The 18058-nt window shown below is 41.8% G+C and overlaps 1 protein-coding gene across 1 annotated transcript; it reads right to left on the bottom strand.

Moving 5' to 3' along the window:
• Window positions 1–9622: 9622 nt before the first annotated feature.
• On the bottom strand, window positions 9623–17120 carry LOC124270581 (location of vulva defective 1-like). The gene is made up of 6 exons (XM_046705597.1): window positions 17039–17120; window positions 14435–14517; window positions 12566–12799; window positions 12099–12305; window positions 10225–10458; window positions 9623–10073 (listed from the first exon to the last, which is right to left on the bottom strand). Exons 2-6 carry the CDS (start codon window positions 14487–14489, stop codon window positions 9847–9849), a joined length of 957 nt encoding a protein of 318 aa, XP_046561553.1. The 5' UTR covers window positions 14490–14517; window positions 17039–17120; the 3' UTR covers window positions 9623–9846.
• Between the last annotated feature and the right edge of the window lie 938 nt (window positions 17121–18058).

Below are 18058 nucleotides of genomic sequence, written 5' to 3'. Positions count from 1 at the left end.
GATGTACACACCCATTTTGTACGGACTTATCGTCATCCATTTGTGTCAAGATCGTTTAGTTGAGGGTCAACATCGGGTTTCAATCGACTTGCAGAAATAACAATGAAGAAGTAGGTGTCATGAGTGGTGGTCGATAGGCCAATTATCCGTGATTATGTTTACATTAAATTTTAATCGATTGCATGCGATGGTAGCGTAGCGATCGACAAAGCAGTCGGGTTGGGTACACGGAAGTGTCCGGCCTTGTCATGATGTATTGTACTGTGCAGCATTTCCTGTCGGGGGGTCATCTCAAATGTTATATGATATGTTAACATCTTTAGTCCTCGCAAAGATACGAGGGCCTGTGCTTCGAAGTAGTAATTCTTTATCTCGAATAACATTGAATCACGTATGATGTACGGAAATTACCGATGTTTTGCGAATGCAAATCGATGGAAGGGGTTTAACTCTAAAAAAATAATTTTTTGTCGTCTGGTACTCCATACTATGATCCGATACCCGTGCTTCAAACAGTTCAAACTTACCATTGAGGTGCTCGGTAAGATAAATACGTTGTTCACTGGTCCCTCGGGGCCAATGGGTTGATGTACCCTCGATGTTTCTTTATGTTCCCCTCGCCCTTCGGGCTCAGGGAACATAAACAAACATCGAGGGTACACCAACCCTTCGGGCTCAGGGGAACATAAACAAACATCGAGGGTACATCAGCCCATGGGCCCCGAGGGACCAGTGAACAACTTATATCATACCGCTCTGAAAGCCTTATTGTCAAACATACAAATTGCTATGAGTCCCTGGTCCCAATCCACAAAGTGTTCGTAATATTACGACCTGTCGTAACTCTATAGTTTATCATAGGCTTACGAATGTCGTAGCACGTCGACTGTCGGAACCTCCTATACTGTAACATCGACTTGCGACTGCCGTAGTGCTACGGTCGCTTTGTGAAGCGGGGCCCTGATTTAACAACACGTTAATGGAGCCGTGAAAGCTTCTTCGTCTGTAACCGCCAGACTGTGCCCCGCTTCATTAGAACCCCAACACCAGCAGACCAAGCGAGCACAGTTCTCGCAGCGGAAGAAGTGTTTCCTGCCTGTGTAACGTTTGTTGAAGAGAGGACCACAAGGTCGGATGTTGATCTGCTCCTGGGTCACCGCTGTAGTCAGGATACAGCGCCCGCGTCACCAAGGCACCACAGCAGTGACGCATGTGCACACCTAGACTGACGCTTAGTCTCTGAATATATATAATTTAAATAGAAACAAAGAAGGTAGATTAAATTGACAAGGAGCCCCATTGGAATTGACGATTCAGAAGCTGAAACCTGGGGAAATCTAGACTTGCTTCGTTTAGGACTTTGCATTGCAGAAAGGGCTGGGCGGATGGGAAAATAATGCGATTCAGGGACTGTGAGACAGGCTAGTACATACAGTGAGACCACAGCTTTTAACGGCTAAACTGACTTCAGCAAGAGATATGGATCATCCTGGCAAGTGCCTAAGGTGCCGTAATTCACTGAGCAGAGTTGCGTCCCTTGTACATGGCAACCAATGATCGTTGGATGAATCCTAGACTTCCCGGGATAACGTTTGTTGATGTTTCCGTAACCGAGAAATACTGTTAAAAGGGGCGTTAAACTCATTCATTCTCTTCTGGTGTCATTATCAGAAAATGGATGTTCGAATGCGGTGGAGTAGCCAAGTGGTTAAAGCGTTCGCTCGTCACGCCGAAGACTGGGGTTCGGTTCTCCACCTTGGTACGATGTGTGAAGCCTATTTCTGGTGTCCCCCGCCATGATATTGCTTGAATATTGCTAAAATCGGCGTAAATTCACTCACTCACTCAATGGGTGACAAACCAGGTGAACTTGCGAGCCAAGATAGCATATTGACATTGTTCTGATTAAGATACTGCTGTAAAACTCACTCGAGCAACTTATGGTCTGGCGTTATCGTGTTGAAACTTCACTATAGGGTCGTTCTGTTGCATAAACGGTAAAGAGGTCATTTACAAAATCTCGTCTGGCTACCTGGCAGCATTTATCTTCCCCTCAATCATAATCATTGGCGTCCTTGCTGCAGCTGTTATCCCACCCCAGGATACAACGCCATCACCTCCAAAACGACCCCCTCCCAGAACACTTGACTTGATGTAACGTTCACCAGCGCGTCTGTTGACACGTTTCCTGTCGCCAGGTCGGTGAACAAGCACATCTTACTCACCGGTGTCGAGAACTCTTCTCCACTCACCTGACTCACGTGCTCCCCATTGGATGTTGTCTGCTCCACTGGAGACGTCGGCGTCGATGCTCGAACGTTAGAACTGGCCGTCGGACTGATCTCGCAGATACACTTCTGATGTTAGGTATGTCACGGGCTATAAGGATTGCTTACCCGTGAAGATCCGGGTTAGATTTGATTTTCAGTAACCCATGCTTGTTGTACGAGGCTTCAAACGGGATCGGGTGGTCAGGCTCGTTTACTTGGTTGACACATGTCATCTTATCCAAATTGCGTAGATCGATGCTCATGCTGTTGATCACTGGATTGTCTGGTCCAGACTCAATGATTTACATAAAAGCTGGAATAGTGCCGAGTGTGGAGTAAATATAAACGCACTCACTCACTATAAGGATGGTGGCTGGAACCTGTTCGAATTCATTGGTCGTGGCGTGGTCACGTTACCGGTGGGCGGCCACTACCGGGGGATGGGGGCGGTTTATAACTTAATTGTTTCGCTGTAAACGTGGACATAAGTGCCTAATGGTGTTTCTACGAATGTTGGATCGACGAGCAACGGCAGGCTGCGAGGCAGGAGACAAAACCGTACCTATAGCTCTCTATCTGTCATTTGCCCCGAAACATCGAACGTACAGTTAGAGTGAGTGAGTTATATTTTACGCCGCCTTTAGCAATATTCTGGCAATATCACGACTCGGGACACCAGACATTAGCTTCACACATTCTACCCATGTGGGGAATCGAACCTGGGTCTTCGGCGTGACGAGCGAACACTTGAACCACTACGCTACCCCACCGCCGACGTACAGTTAGAACATCAACTGCGTGGTTGCGTATCTTCGACACATAACCCATTCCTATAACACATTCCTATAACACACTCTTTCTCTGGTTCCAACCCTAAAACTCATTCAAAGGATTACCAAAGATTATATTACGTTTGCTTATGAGTGTATGTACAAACATTATACAACTCGGCTTCTTACCTGGTAGGTTATAGATAAGTGAACCCTTCATGTCGGTATAAACAACAAAAACAAAAGTTGTTGTGGAAACGTGTATACATTCAGAATTTAAGAGAACATCTAATCACGACCCCCTTCAAGATCGGTACATCCGGGTCCATCACCTGCGTAATCGGCATTCCCTACCAACCGTGACTGCCACAATAAATACCAGGTTTGAGGAGAGTGTCAGCTCAAACGATTAGGAACCGTCTGAAAGAAGCGGGTTTACGTGCCTGTAGACCAGTTGTTGGACCTGTACTACGCCCCTACTATCGACGCCGACGACTCAGGTGGTGCAACAACGTAAGGATACGGACTTTACAAAACTGGAGGCGAATCTGGTTTTCTCTGATGAATCACGTTTTCTTTTGCAACGTCACGACGGAAGACAAAGGTCTGTATAGGAGACGTCATAAACGTTTTGCGCCCATCTGCGTCCGACAGGTGGACAGATTTGGCGGAGAAAGCGTCATGGTTTGGGGAACCATCTCATACAACCAGAAATCAGACTTGGTGATCGTTCCAGGAACCTGACAGCCCAACGTTACATCAACCACGTGTTAGAGCTTCACCTTCTCCCGATTATTGACCAACAGACACAGATTTTCAACGGGACAACGCCCGGCCTCATACTGCACGTGCAACAATGAACTTTTCTGCAGAATTCCAACGTCAATGTCTTGCCATGACCCTCTAAATCACCAGACCTCAACCCTATTGAACACCTGTGGATACTCTGGATCGACGCGTACGTCAACGTCAGCCGCCGCCACAGACGCTGCAACAGCTCGCCGTTGCACTGCAGGAGGAGTGGAGAGCCATTCCCCAGGAAAGAATCCGGCGTCTTATCCGTTCTTGTCCAAGGAGATGCCGTGCAGTGATTGCAGCGCGTGGTGCTCATACGAGATACTGAGAAAGACGCCCCCCTGGTGACAAACTGGTGTCTGTGAGATGACTTTTGAAATGACAATTTTAAACATGCCCATCTGGGTTATTATTCTGCCAAATTTCAGACTTCTGTCTTAAATAATAAAAATGCCGTGTCGTCCTAAAACTTCAGATCAAAATCTCTAAAATACAGGGGTTGCGTTTCTTTTTTGACAGAGTTTATAATCCATGCCTCTGAACAGAGTTACACAAACTCTGACAAGTTCGTTCTACAAACGTTAACTACGCTCTCGCTAAATACGAAACACTCATATATGGGCACCTACAGTTACATATAGGATACATTTGACAAGTTCGTTCTACAAACGTTAACTACGCTCTCGCTAAATACGAAACACTCATATATGGGCACCTACAGTTACATATAGGATACATTTGACAAGTTCGTTCTACAAACGTTAACTACGCTCTCGCTAAATACGAAACACTCATATATGGGCACCTACAGTTACATATAGGATACATTTGACAAGTTCGTTCTACAAACGTTAACTACGCTCTCGCTAAATACGAAACACTCATATATGGGCACCTACAGTTACATATAGGATACATTTGACAAGTTCGTTCTACAAACGTTAACTACGCTCTCGCTAAATACGAAACACTCATATATGGGCACCTACAGTTACATATAGGATATATTTACAGTATACCCTGGTTATAATGCCACCGTTTGTCCAGGAGAAAATATTATATCCAGGGTGGCATTATAACCAGGTAGGACAGTTAGCGGTTCTATGCAATCAACAAGGTGATTGAGCTGATGTCTCCTGTAATGAGCCTTGAATGACTGGATAATCCCAGCGTCTTTGGGCTGCAGGTGACTTCTTGTTGTAGGTGGCAGGAAGTGTATTGTAGCATATGTTATCCTATCTGGGATTACATGACTAGTACATAAAGCATTAATAAGTTTAGTCAATTAATTTGAGTCATGTCAATGAACCAATTTCATTATCAACCGTATTTTAATATTTACATATCGACTAAAGACGAGTAAATACAATAAAACCTCCCTCAGAAATATTCAGCTGGGTTTATACGTATTCGGTATTATAATCGCATTTGGCTGCGAGACCTCCACATTCTTTGGCGTGTACCTGCAGCTGTGCATTTGGGCTCTGGTCGACTTAAGACTGACGTCGACATCGATATCAACGATTCCTTAGCATAGAACCGTCGTCCTTATACTTTCAACTTCATCGATCTTGTACTTTCGGCTTGACATGTCTCTTCCTGGTTATCTGTATTTGGGGTAAAGAGTAACGATTGTTCTTCCTGCTCGCTGTTCCGTGTTGAAAGGGTCTGTTCTCGACAAAGTTCCCTTTAGTTCAATTAAAGATTTTGCTATGTTCGAGAACAGCAGATCTTTCAGAACCTTGACAGCAGTTTCAGCAGCAGGGACTAGGTCTGCCGGACTTAAAGCATCCATATGCTTCACATCTCGCTGGCTATGAATGCAAATATGATGACACATCACTCACACCTTGGGCTGCTGTTTCCTTCCTCAGCGCTCGGTGGAACCGGCTACTGATCGTAATTTGTTTTAGGAACTTCACACTGGTGTTTCCCTACATGGAGAACGGGGTCGTTGCCATTGGTTCCACCGTAACGTACATGGAAACATACAACATGGGTGTTTTGAAGAACAGGCAGAAACCACGCCTTGCCCTTGTCACACGTTAGCACAAGAAATGCTTTTCCTGGTAATATTACATTTATGAATTTATTGATGTTAAAGCATAGCTGATGTTTTCTTGCCCTCCGACGAAGAGGAGCTTCCATACGAACTAATTGGTCAACATCAGTTTGTACCTCACTGGAATCAACCAAGTTTAATCGAATAGATGAAGACTGTCCAGTATACAAGTTAATTACAACAGGATCTACTGGTAACAAGCCCAAACTCAAAGTAGGTTGAGGTGTAGTAAAATCAACGCTGGAGGACGGAGTAGTGGATTTAGTTTCTTCAGACGTTGGCGGAGGAGTATCTGAAAATTGCATTATGTCATTTTATAAAAAAATAAAATAGATACATGTCATTATGAAGTGGTTGCCATGTACAAATAGTGAGTGAGTTTAGTTTTACGCCGCACTCAGCAATATTCCAGCTATATGGCGGCGGTCTGTAAATAATCGAGTCTGGACCAGATCAACAGCATGAGCATCGATCTACGCAGCTGGGAACCGATGACATGTGTCAACCAAGTCAGCAAGCCGGACCAATTCGATCCCATTAGGCGCCTCTTACGACAAGCATGGGTCACTGATAATCAGTTCGAACACGGATCTGCACGGGTCATGGAGAAATACAACCCTGTTGTAAACATTTATCTGTATAGCAATGTCGTCTTTTACGCCTAATGACATCTGTGTGGGCAAATAGTTGAGACCGATTTACGTTTACTATTTACGATGTGTACAAAGGAAATAGTTCAAGGCCTGACAAAGAACTGAATGGGAGCTTTGTTAAAAACGATTGAACGTTAGACCATGGGGTTATCATTAACTGTACCTTTCTTGAATGGGAAATATACGATACTATCACACTTGAAGATTATATCTAATAAAGTCACTTATTGCATCATTCGTTAAAATTAACTATTTGTTATATTATAATTTGTTACTCCAGCGTGTAGAGCTTGTTGACACTCGAGCATCTACTGGCGATAGTTCAGGTTATTACTCAAACTCTTGGTTCTGTCGGTCGGAACTGTACTTAGTTTTGAGAAATGCCAGGCTCACTTTGAAAACCACATTAGCGTATATTATGGTCTTAATGATACATCTCTAATTCTGATGGATTTTTTGGTTTCACATTATTTAATTTCAGATTGTATACTGCTCAGCTTTCTCCTTATCTCCTCCATTCTCATTGTTATGCTTTGTAGTTACAGTCAGGCTGGTAAGGTTCATCATCATCATCATCATCATCAGTTCAGGACCCTTGATTGTGACTTCTGCCGGGAAGCCCTCCCTGGAACTCACCTAGGGAGAAGTGTAGACACCTAGTCCCTCAATCATCCTTCTGCATTACCCAGATTGTCAGACAGGATGTGTTTATAGGAGCAAATATAATCTCCCAATATCAGTCGACTGATTGAAAGATTTTCGAGAACACCTACTGTCATTACTATTTGCTTCCCATGCTTATGCTGTAGTCGGAGCTAAAACAATCGACACAGGGTATTTTTAATATTGAAGAGACTGTATTCACAAAACATTATAAACTCACTCTTGTCCTCAAAAGCTTACATATCAACATATTGCACATGCAGACGAACCTTCTATGAACGCTGATTTCGGTAAAAGTAGCCCTATTGTATGTCTGTCGTCAGTTCGGCTTGGTCCTTTCGTTGTAGTCGTTGCTGTAGATGGGTCTGCCATTGTCGTGTAGAATGTTGATGGTGATTTATCCGTGGTCATGGGAACAGCAGTTGTGCTGGAAGAGGTAGCTGTCGTTGTCGCTGGCTGAGTAGTTGTCACTGAATATCAGAAGCTTTATATGTGCTACACGATGATAGATTTACGATCCTAAAGAAATTACGCTGTCTTTAGAAGGATATTCAACACAGCATCAAAGTAAGTATAACTCCAACAAAGAGTAAATTTGCATCAGGCCAAGGATTACCGTTTACCTTTAGTGTATTGCTGTTTCATGAATACGCTTCCTTTCTTGCGCCGAGATCTGTGTGTCTCCGTTGTACAGAAAAACAGCCGTAGGTGTTGAAGTCGAACTCTGCTGCAACGCACCAACCGTAGGCCCGGCAGAATTCCTTACAGTTGTCAGGATTCGCAACAGTTTTGTAACCATCGTAATCTTCACGACTACCGGCTGAATCAGGCATCTCGGAAAAGGTGGAAACTTGCTTACCTGAATGAATATAAAAGTAAGTGCCGTTAAAAGCATAAAAAAGACATAGGTTAATATTTATTCATAGATAATATAATTCTTTAATCAATTCCGATGAAAAATGAAAAATCGTACACATGCAATTTTCACGTCATACGCCAATCATCTTCCAAGAGCGATTACTTTGCAAATAACTATGGTCATAAGGAAGTGCAAGTGGTGATGCACTCTCAAAACATTCATTATTATCATAGCAACATTGATTGACTCCGATATATCTCCCATTTTGATGTTTTCTTGCCCTCCGACGAAGAGGAGCTTCCATACGAACTAATTGGTCAACATCAGTTTGTACCTCACTGGAATCAACCAAGTTTAATCGAATAGATGAAGACTGTCCAGTATACAAGTTAATTACAACAGGATCTACTGGTAACAAGCCCAAACTCAAAGTAGGTTGAGGTGTAGTAAAATCAACGCTGGAGGACGGAGTAGTGGATTTAGTTTCTTCAGACGTTGGCGGAGGAGTATCTGAAAATTGCATTATGTCATTTTATAAAAAAATAAAATAGATACATGTCATTATGAAGTGGTTGCCATGTACAAATAGTGAGTGAGTTTAGTTTTACGCCGCACTCAGCAATATTCCAGCTATATGGCGGCGGTCTGTAAATAATCGAGTCTGGACCAGATCAACAGCATGAGCATCGATCTACGCAGCTGGGAACCGATGACATGTGTCAACCAAGTCAGCAAGCCGGACCACCCGATCCCATTAGGCGCCTCTTACGACAAGCATGGGTCACTGATAATCAGTTCGAACACGGATCTGCACGGGTCATGGAGAAATACAACCCTGTTGTAAACATTTATCTGTATAGCAATGTCGTCTTTTACGCCTAATGACATCTGTGTGGGCAAATAGTTGAGACCGATTTACGTTTACTATTTACGATGTGTACAAAGGAAATAGTTCAAGGCCTGACAAAGAACTGAATGGGAGCTTTGTTAAAAACGATTGAACGTTAGACCATGGGGTTATCATTAACTGTACCTTTCTTGAATGGGAAATATACGATACTATCACACTTGAAGATTATATCTAATAAAGTCACTTATTGCATCATTCGTTAAAATTAACTATTTGTTATATTATAATTTGTTACTCCAGCGTGTAGAGCTTGTTGACACTCGAGCATCTACTGGCGATAGTTCAGGTTATTACTCAAACTCTTGGTTCTGTCGGTCGGAACTGTACTTAGTTTTGAGAAATGCCAGGCTCACTTTGAAAACCACATTAGCGTATATTATGGTCTTAATGATACATCTCTAATTCTGATGGATTTTTTGGTTTCACATTATTTAATTTCAGATTGTATACTGCTCAGCTTTCTCCTTATCTCCTCCATTCTCATTGTTATGCTTTGTAGTTACAGTCAGGCTGGTAAGGTTCATCATCATCATCATCATCATCAGTTCAGGACCCTTGATTGTGACTTCTGCCGGGAAGCCCTCCTTGGAACTCACCTAGGGAGAAGTGTAGACACCTAGTCCCTCAATCATCCTTCTGCATTACCCAGATTGTCAGACAGGATGTGTTTATAGGAGCAAATATAATCTCCCAATATCAGTCGAGTGATTGAAAGATTTTCGAGAACACCTACTGTCATTACTATTTGCTTCCCATGCTTATGCTGTAGTCGGAGCTGTACAATCGACACAGGGTATTTTAATATTGAAGAGACTGTATTCACAAAACATTATAAACTCACTCTTGTCCTCAAAAGCTTACATATCAACATATTGCACATGCAGACGAACCTTCTATGAACGCTGATTTCGGTAAAAGTAGCCCTATTGTATGTCTGTCGTCAGTTCGGCTTGGTCCTTTCGTTGTAGTCGTTGCTGTAGATGGGTCTGCCATTGTCGTGTAGAATGTTGATGGTGATTTATCCGTGGTCATGGGAACAGCAGTTGTGCTGGAAGAGGTAGCTGTCGTTGTCGCTGGCTGAGTAGTTGTCACTGAATATCAGAAGCTTTATATGTGCTACACGATTATAGATTTACGATCCTAAAGAAATTACGTTCTTTAGAAGGATATTCAACACAGCATCAAAGTAAGTATAACTCCAACAAAGAGTAAATTTGCATCAGGCCAAGGATTACCGTTTACCTTTAGTGTATTGCTGTTTCATGAATACGCTTCCTTTCTTGCGCGAGATCTGTGTGTCTCCGTTGTACAGAAAACAGCCGTAGGTGTTGAAGTCGAACTCTGCTGCAACGCACCAACCGTAGGCCCGGCAGAATTCCTTACAGTTGTCAGGATTCGCAACAGTTTTGTAACCATCGTAATCTTCACGACTACCGGCTGAATCAGGCATCTCGGAAAAGGTGGAAACTTGCTTACCTGAATGAATATAAAAGTAAGTGCCGTTAAAGCATAAAAAGACATAGGTTAATATTTATTCATAGATAATATAATTCTTTAATCAATTCCGATGAAAAATGAAAATCGTACACATGCAATTTTCACGTCATACGCCAATCATCTTCCAAGAGCGATTACTTTGCAAATAACTATGGTCATAAGGAAGTGCAAGTGGTGATGCACTCTCAAAACATTCATTATTATCATAGCAACATTGATTGACTCCGATATATCTCCCATTTTATTCAATCGTTAATGAAAAATGGAGTTCTCCTACTTTTTTTAGGACTATATATCATTAGAAGTGCAGTGGGATAACACAAGATCTGTAAGACGCCCAGTAAATATTTTTGTTGTGTATTCAGACAAGTAATAGGGCGGAAGCGTTTTTCTATCAGTCAAATTACCTTTCTTTGGAAAATCATTGATATTTCTGTAGAACCCAGGGGAACGTCCCCTGCATCCACGAGAAAATTGAAACAGTGAGGCAGCAGTGCTTGGAGACAAGGGATAGTTTCCAAATTACCACAAAGGGTATCAGTAGACTACATGTCACCTATTTTGTATCGAATCTATTCAGACAGTAAGAGTTGATAAGATTTTGGTTATGGGCCATTAAATGCATCCTCATTCCAAAGCAATATTACACCCAATGACACATTTGGCTTTACATTTGTATCTGTGCGGGAAAGTACAATGGGTACCGTGACTTATACTGTCACGACACCAGTCCCACTATTTGAACGAGCAAACGGATCTTTAGACCCTTGTAACTGAGGCAGGGGCACAATGAGCATTGTAAGAGTTCCTACCTATAGTTTGGCAGTAAGCAAAATATTATCTGTATAAAATCAGCTCAGTACTGCAACGAAAACCTGTTATGGGAGACTTTTAGAAAATTACACAAATTGAGCATCAATGACAAAAGGATATCTGATGCAGTTCCCGTTTTGAGCCTGTTCTATAATATTACTTTTTCATTAGAACAACTCACCTTAATATCCATGTCTTTGTAACAAGTGCCACTGATGGAGCAGGATATGTTTGACTTTTCGAGAAGACCTGCAGTCATCGTTGTTCGTTCCTCATACACACGATGAAGTCGGATCTGTACAATCTACTCTCCTTCCATCAGGGTTTAGTTAATATTGACAAGGTTTTGTCGATGTACGATTATATAAACTTACTCTTCTCCTTAAAAGCTTACATATCAACAAGACCGGCTCCTTGGTGTTGTGGTTAGAGCGTCCGCCAGGAGAGCGGAAGGTCGCGGGTTCGATCCCCGATCGCGTCATACCAAAAGTCGTTAAAATATGGTACTTGTTGGTCCCTGCCTGGCGCTCGGCATTAATGGGTACAACACGGACTGGTCGGCTCGGAGTCAGTACAATGTGTCTGAGTGGGGTATTCATGTTTCACTGCGGCATGGTATCTCAGTGGGCTAGCACTATAAAACCAGCTTCAGTCTGTGCTAGTACAAGCAGCCGCACATGCACATGCACATACACATGCACACACATGCACGCCGTCAAATGAGCGAAATTTTCTCAAGCATGACGTTAAACCCAATTTCTCCTCACCTCCCGTTACATATCAACAAATTGCACATGCAGACGAACCTTCAATGAACGTTGATTTCGGTAATAGTAGCCCTGTTGTATGTCTTTCGTCAGTTCGGCTTGGTCCTTTAGTTGTAGTCGTTGCTGTAGGTGCGTCTGCTGTTGTCAGTGTAGTGTAGAATGTTGATGGTGATTTATCCGTGGTCATGGGGATAGCAGTTGTGCTGGAAAAGGTAGCTGTCGTTGTCGTTGGCTGAGTAGTTGTCACTGTAAATCAGAAGCTGTATATTTACTATGCATTCTAAATGTGGTCTCAAAGAAATTGCGTTCTTAAGAAAGATATTCAACACAACATCAAAGTAAGCAAAACTCCAGCAAAAAGTATCAGAAGCTTTATATGTGCTACACGATTATAGATTTACGATCCTAAAGAAATTACGTTCTTTAGAAGATATTCAACACAGCATCAAAGTAAGTATAACTCCAACAAAGAGTAAATTTGCATCAGGCCAAGGATTACCGTTTACCTTCAGTGTATCGCTGTTTCATGAATACGCTTCCTTTCTTGCGCGAGATCTGTGTGACTCCGTTGTACAGAAAACAACCGTAGGTGTTGAAGTCGAACTCTGCTGCAACGCACCAATCGTATGCTCGGCAGAACTCCTTACAGTTGTCAGGATTCGCAGCAGTTCTGTAACCACTGTAGTCATCGTGACTACCGGCTGAATCAGGCATCTCGGAAAAGGTGGAAACTTGCTTACCTGATGGAATATAAAGGTAAGTGCCACTAAAACGCATATTAAAGAACATACATTAATTTAATTTTTAAGTATTATAATTTGTTACGCAATTCTAATTTGACTATGTTTCGAACATGTACTGGCGAATGGACTGTGGAATAAATAATATGATTCAGGGGTGGGGTGATGCTTTTGGTTTTGTGAATTGGGATTGTGTATTCAGTATTTTGTTGTGTATTCAGTATTTTGTTGTGTATTCAGTGCAATTGCGATTGCGAGTATGGTTTTACACCGCCTGTAGCAATATTCCAGCAATATCACGGCGGGGACACCAGTTATGGGTTTTACACATTGTACCCATTTGGGGAATCAAACCCGGGTCTACGGCATGACGAGCGAACGCTTTAACCACTCGGCTACCCCACCGCTTCCTTGCGTATTCAGACAAGCAATAGGGCGGAAGATTTTTCTCGAAGTCATATAAATTATCCTTGGAAAAGAATTGATGGGCTTCTTCTGCAGAACCCGTGGAGAAAGGGGGTAGACATCATCTGCATCCACGAGAGAATTGAAACAGCGAAGTAGTAGTGTTGGCGACAAGGAAAAGTTTCCAACATTCCAATTCTACCACAAAAGATAGTAGCAGACTATATTTCACCTCTTTTGTATCGAATCTATTCAGACAATAAAAATTCATAAGACTTTGGTTATGGGTCATTCAATGTATCCTCCATATTTATTTTACGCCCGATCGCACATTCGGCAATTTACATTCCAGGAAATTGTCGTTCATGGATATTTTCACATGCGCTAGTGCGGACGTGCGATCTAGACACGTACTACTTTGGTTCATTAAATCCTAACATTATACATTACTCAAATGAAATCAGAATCTTAGGTAAAATAAAGTGTACCCGTGTCATAAACCGACGGTAAAACCTAAGTGACAAACTTCACATGGTTACAGTTATTCAGTAACGTTAATTGTGGCGGCTGCTATGGTCCGTTTGGCTCAAAAGCAGACCGATGAATTGCAATCTTACTCGAAAACTACAAAACATATAATTCTCAATGAAACGCTGATCATAACCGAAACATCAGACCAACTCTGTGAGTTTTTGGCAGATTTTATGTCCTGAAAATATAAAAGTTGTTTAACAAACTATCATTAAAATTTGGACACAGTTCACTATTGTTACGAGGGAGGAGTACACAGAGAGGAACAGCCAGGTGAACGCGATGCATGGGCGCAAGTGCCGACAAAGTTACTGATTCTTTTACTTGTGCTGTGCTGTCTCCATCCTTTCACGCACACCTGGCTGTTCCCCTCTTTGCACTACTCCCTTGTAACAAATAGTGAACTGTCTAAATATTTTAATAATAGTTTGTTAAACAACTTTTTTTATTTTAAGGAAATAAATTCTGCAAAGAACTCACAGAGTTGGTCGAGTTGGTATTATATGTCTATTAGTGTTCGAGTTAGATTGCAATTCATCGGTCCGCTTTTGAGCCAAACGGATCATACTGATGGAATATCTCATGTTTGGCCCCTTTGCTTGGTATACGGATAACAGAGACTGGTTATACTCTCAAGTTGCCCTTCTTAAAGACAAATGGTAACATGACAACCAAGCTATGTCGTAAGACATTTCTTACCCCTGCATATTGCTGCAGTCGCACACAGCAGCCAAAGAAACAGGTTCCGGTTCATGATGGATCGGTCATGAATTGGTCTAAGACTGGAAGACAAACAGTATCCATCTCATAAATGTAACTTCCATTACATTCCCACTAGTGTTGGGAATTGGTTCAAATCTAATAATTGATGATTGGTCCATTACAACCGATCAATCATCGAAAATAATTGGTTAGCGTCATTTATTTTAATGTCCCTGTTATTTTTGTTAATGCACACACAAAAAATAAAGAAAAAACATGTAGTAATTTGTTTGTTGTTTGCAAATTGCTTAAAGTCCATTTGCAAATTTCGCATATTTAAATGATGATTAGTATGTTAGGAACACATATTTCCTGGATTCTTTAAGATAAATTCAGTCCTAAATGTAAATTTAATGACACAGACAGAACCAGCCTTGTGAAAAATATTGTTAATGCAAACAAGTGTTCCAAGATTGGTCGTGTTCGATTACGAGAAAACATGTTCGATTGCTTGGTCGTTTAGTCACTGCGGCCAATCTTCGATTATTTCAATTAATCGGACCACCACTAATTCCCACTACAAGTTGAAAAGGGAAAAGTTCTCTATACCAGCATGTTATGCCGGTACCAACTAATGCCGGTTTAGAGGGCTTCCACTGTATATACATTGTATATTGTCTAAATGGAATGTTACCTTTCTAGTTTTAAGAATCACTTCAGGAAATAACAAGTTTATTGACAATATCCTTATCTGTTCTTAGCAATGAGATTTGCTAGAATTCATATGAATCTTGAATATTCATATAAGTGAGTGAGTTAAAATTTTACATCGCATGGGCAATATTACAGCTATATAGCGAGGTAATCAGTATAAGATATCTGTCGACAAAGGACAGTAAAACCAACTAGACTATATATTTAAAACTAGTAATGAATATAAAATACTTTAACTATAGAGGACGATACAATATAAAACAGGCTATACATCGCCAACAACTGAAGGTAGATCACCATACTAGGGTCCATGGGGACTTACAGTACCTTTGCTACCTGCATGGACCCTAGTTGGATTTACACCATCCTTTCAGCTGCTCGCGATTGTAGGAAATATTTAGCCAACTTTAAAAGAACAAAAATACTACGTTTTAAAAATCTAGTACGTTTAAATTTAGCTTTGAAAGTTTTGGGAGAATATTCTTATAAGATAGATGGATGAGTATGGTTTTGCGCCGCTTTTATCAATCTTCCCACAATATCATGGAGACCAGAAATGGTCTGCACACGTTATACCCATGTAGGGAATCGAACTCGGGTCTACGGCGTGACGAGCGAACGCTTTAACCACTAGGCTACCCCATGAATGAATGTAAGTGGTGAATGGGATTAATCCATTCAGCAGAGACAGTACCCTTGGCATATTTTCATAAGTAATGTCCTCAAATAGCAAATCGATTGGACTATTCTGATGTGCACTGGCATGTGTTTGTGAATCTCTATCACATAGTGATGATACCATCTGTTCGCGGAATGGTAAGTGTATCCTCACCCCTTTGTCATATGTTAGTGAGTGAGTGAGTTTAGTTTTACGCCCCACTCAGCATTCAAGCTATTTTGTAAATAATCGAGTCGTGACCAGACATTCCAGTGATCAACATCATGAGCATCGATCGACGCATTTGGGATACGATGTCATGTGTCAACCAAGTCAGCGAGCCTGACCACCCGATCCCGTTAGTCGCCTCTGACGACAACCCGGACCTTCACGGGTCTAAAAGTAAAAGTCATTTTGTTCAGCAAATTTTAAGGATGATATTGAAAACAGTGTCACATTAATTACAGTGTCCCATTATTCGCCTCAGACGACAAGCATGGGTTACTGGAGATCAATTCTAACCCGGATCTTCACGGCATATTTTAACAGGTTATTATACATCAAAGGATTTCACACTCAAAAGGGTGTCAGTGCATTAATTACCGGTAATGACTGGGTGTAACATTAAGTCTATCGATAGGGGAGATTTTGTTTCGCTTTGTAAAACGACGGTCTAATCGCAGAAATCGCATGCAAAGCTCAATTGCATGGGAAGTTCCGTCAGGTAGAGATTTTGATAGTAACAATGTACATGTTCCGTATGTGAAAGAGTGTTAAGTTTCACGCCGCTTTACGCAATATTCCAGCAAATATCACGGCTCGGGACAACAGAAATGGGCTTCACACATTCTACCCCTGTGGGAAATCGAACCTGGGTCTTCGGCGTGACGAGCGAACACTTGGACCACTACGCTACCCCACCGCCGACGTACAGTAAGAACATCAACAGCGTGGTTACGTATCTTCGACACATAACACATTCTTATAACACACTCTGATAACACCACCGCCCGGCTCCGTATGTATACACTATGGCAATCCTCAACAAGGTTATGTATATGCGTCTGAGAAAGCAGTCACAGACATGTGTACACACTGAGGTCATTTACACTGTGGTTCGTCGTTGATCACAAGCAAAGTATATAAGATAAACAAGCGTTATGTTGATGAGCGATGAAGTATATAGTGCAAGGAAACCAATCATTGCGGAACCGTGCACAGAACCTTACCTTGATAGCCATTTAGCCTCTAATGTTGATATCGCTCGCTCACAAAGCACTAACTGAGACGCTAATAAATAAACACGCCTAGTTCCTGTTCTGCAGCAGCCAGTCGGGCCTAGACTTGCTATCATATACCACACCGCACGATATAAACGAGAGAATATCCTTGGACGACACCTACGGCACGTATTGGTGACTGAATTGCGTACGACATCGCCAACCAAATCCGACCAGTCTCAACGAATTTGGCCCTGTCATGCAGGAAGAATGGAATGGAATTTCATTCTCTAACAATAACAAAGACTTATGATGGGCAGACCCAGATTCGTGTACTTGTAGACCATTGTGAAACAGGTGCGATATTTCTGATTTGGTGTCGAATTTGATATAAATCCACTGCAGCGTTATAATCGTGATAACGAGTGGAAACGTTAGTTTGTCTGCACTATCTCTGTGCTGCTGAGTTACAGCAAAGACGTGAACCCGTACCACGACGGCGTGAGCCGACCACTGGATGGTCTGCCTGGTCGGTTATTTATAGACCCACGTCATGTGACGGGAATTCTGTTCTCTTGTGAAATCCACTTAAGCATTGATATGCTGTGTACCCAAATACATGCTATTGATGCTACCTTTGTAGCATCTGATGAGCAAGCCTTACATCGAATGTAAGATTGTGCAGCCAAAATCTAGAACGGAATGCATTACCGTCGTAATTTATTAAAAGGTCGTATTTTGATTTTACAATTTGTTCTGATCAAGTACTCCTTCTTATTAACACCTAGGTGTACATTTAAAGAAATAGCTAAATCTGCAAATAGGGCATTTGGTGTTATAATCTCTGAAGTTCAAATGACGTCCTAACCAGACGGTGTTCGTTACGGGAGATAGTAGGTGGGACAGATGTATATGTTTGCAAATAAGATCTCTCTTCTTTCACACTTGGTTTCAGAAATGATTATTTTATTTCAGTTTATGGTATATTTCACGGCCAGTAATGTGTTTAAACATTACATAAAAAACTCA

Source organism: Haliotis rubra, unplaced genomic scaffold (genome assembly GCF_003918875.1).
Source record: "Haliotis rubra isolate DU_JTF1 unplaced genomic scaffold, ASM391887v1 Scf153, whole genome shotgun sequence".
NCBI classification, from domain to species: Eukaryota; Metazoa; Mollusca; class Gastropoda; order Lepetellida; family Haliotidae; genus Haliotis; species Haliotis rubra.
This window is presented reverse-complemented; position numbering and strand designations above follow the sequence as displayed.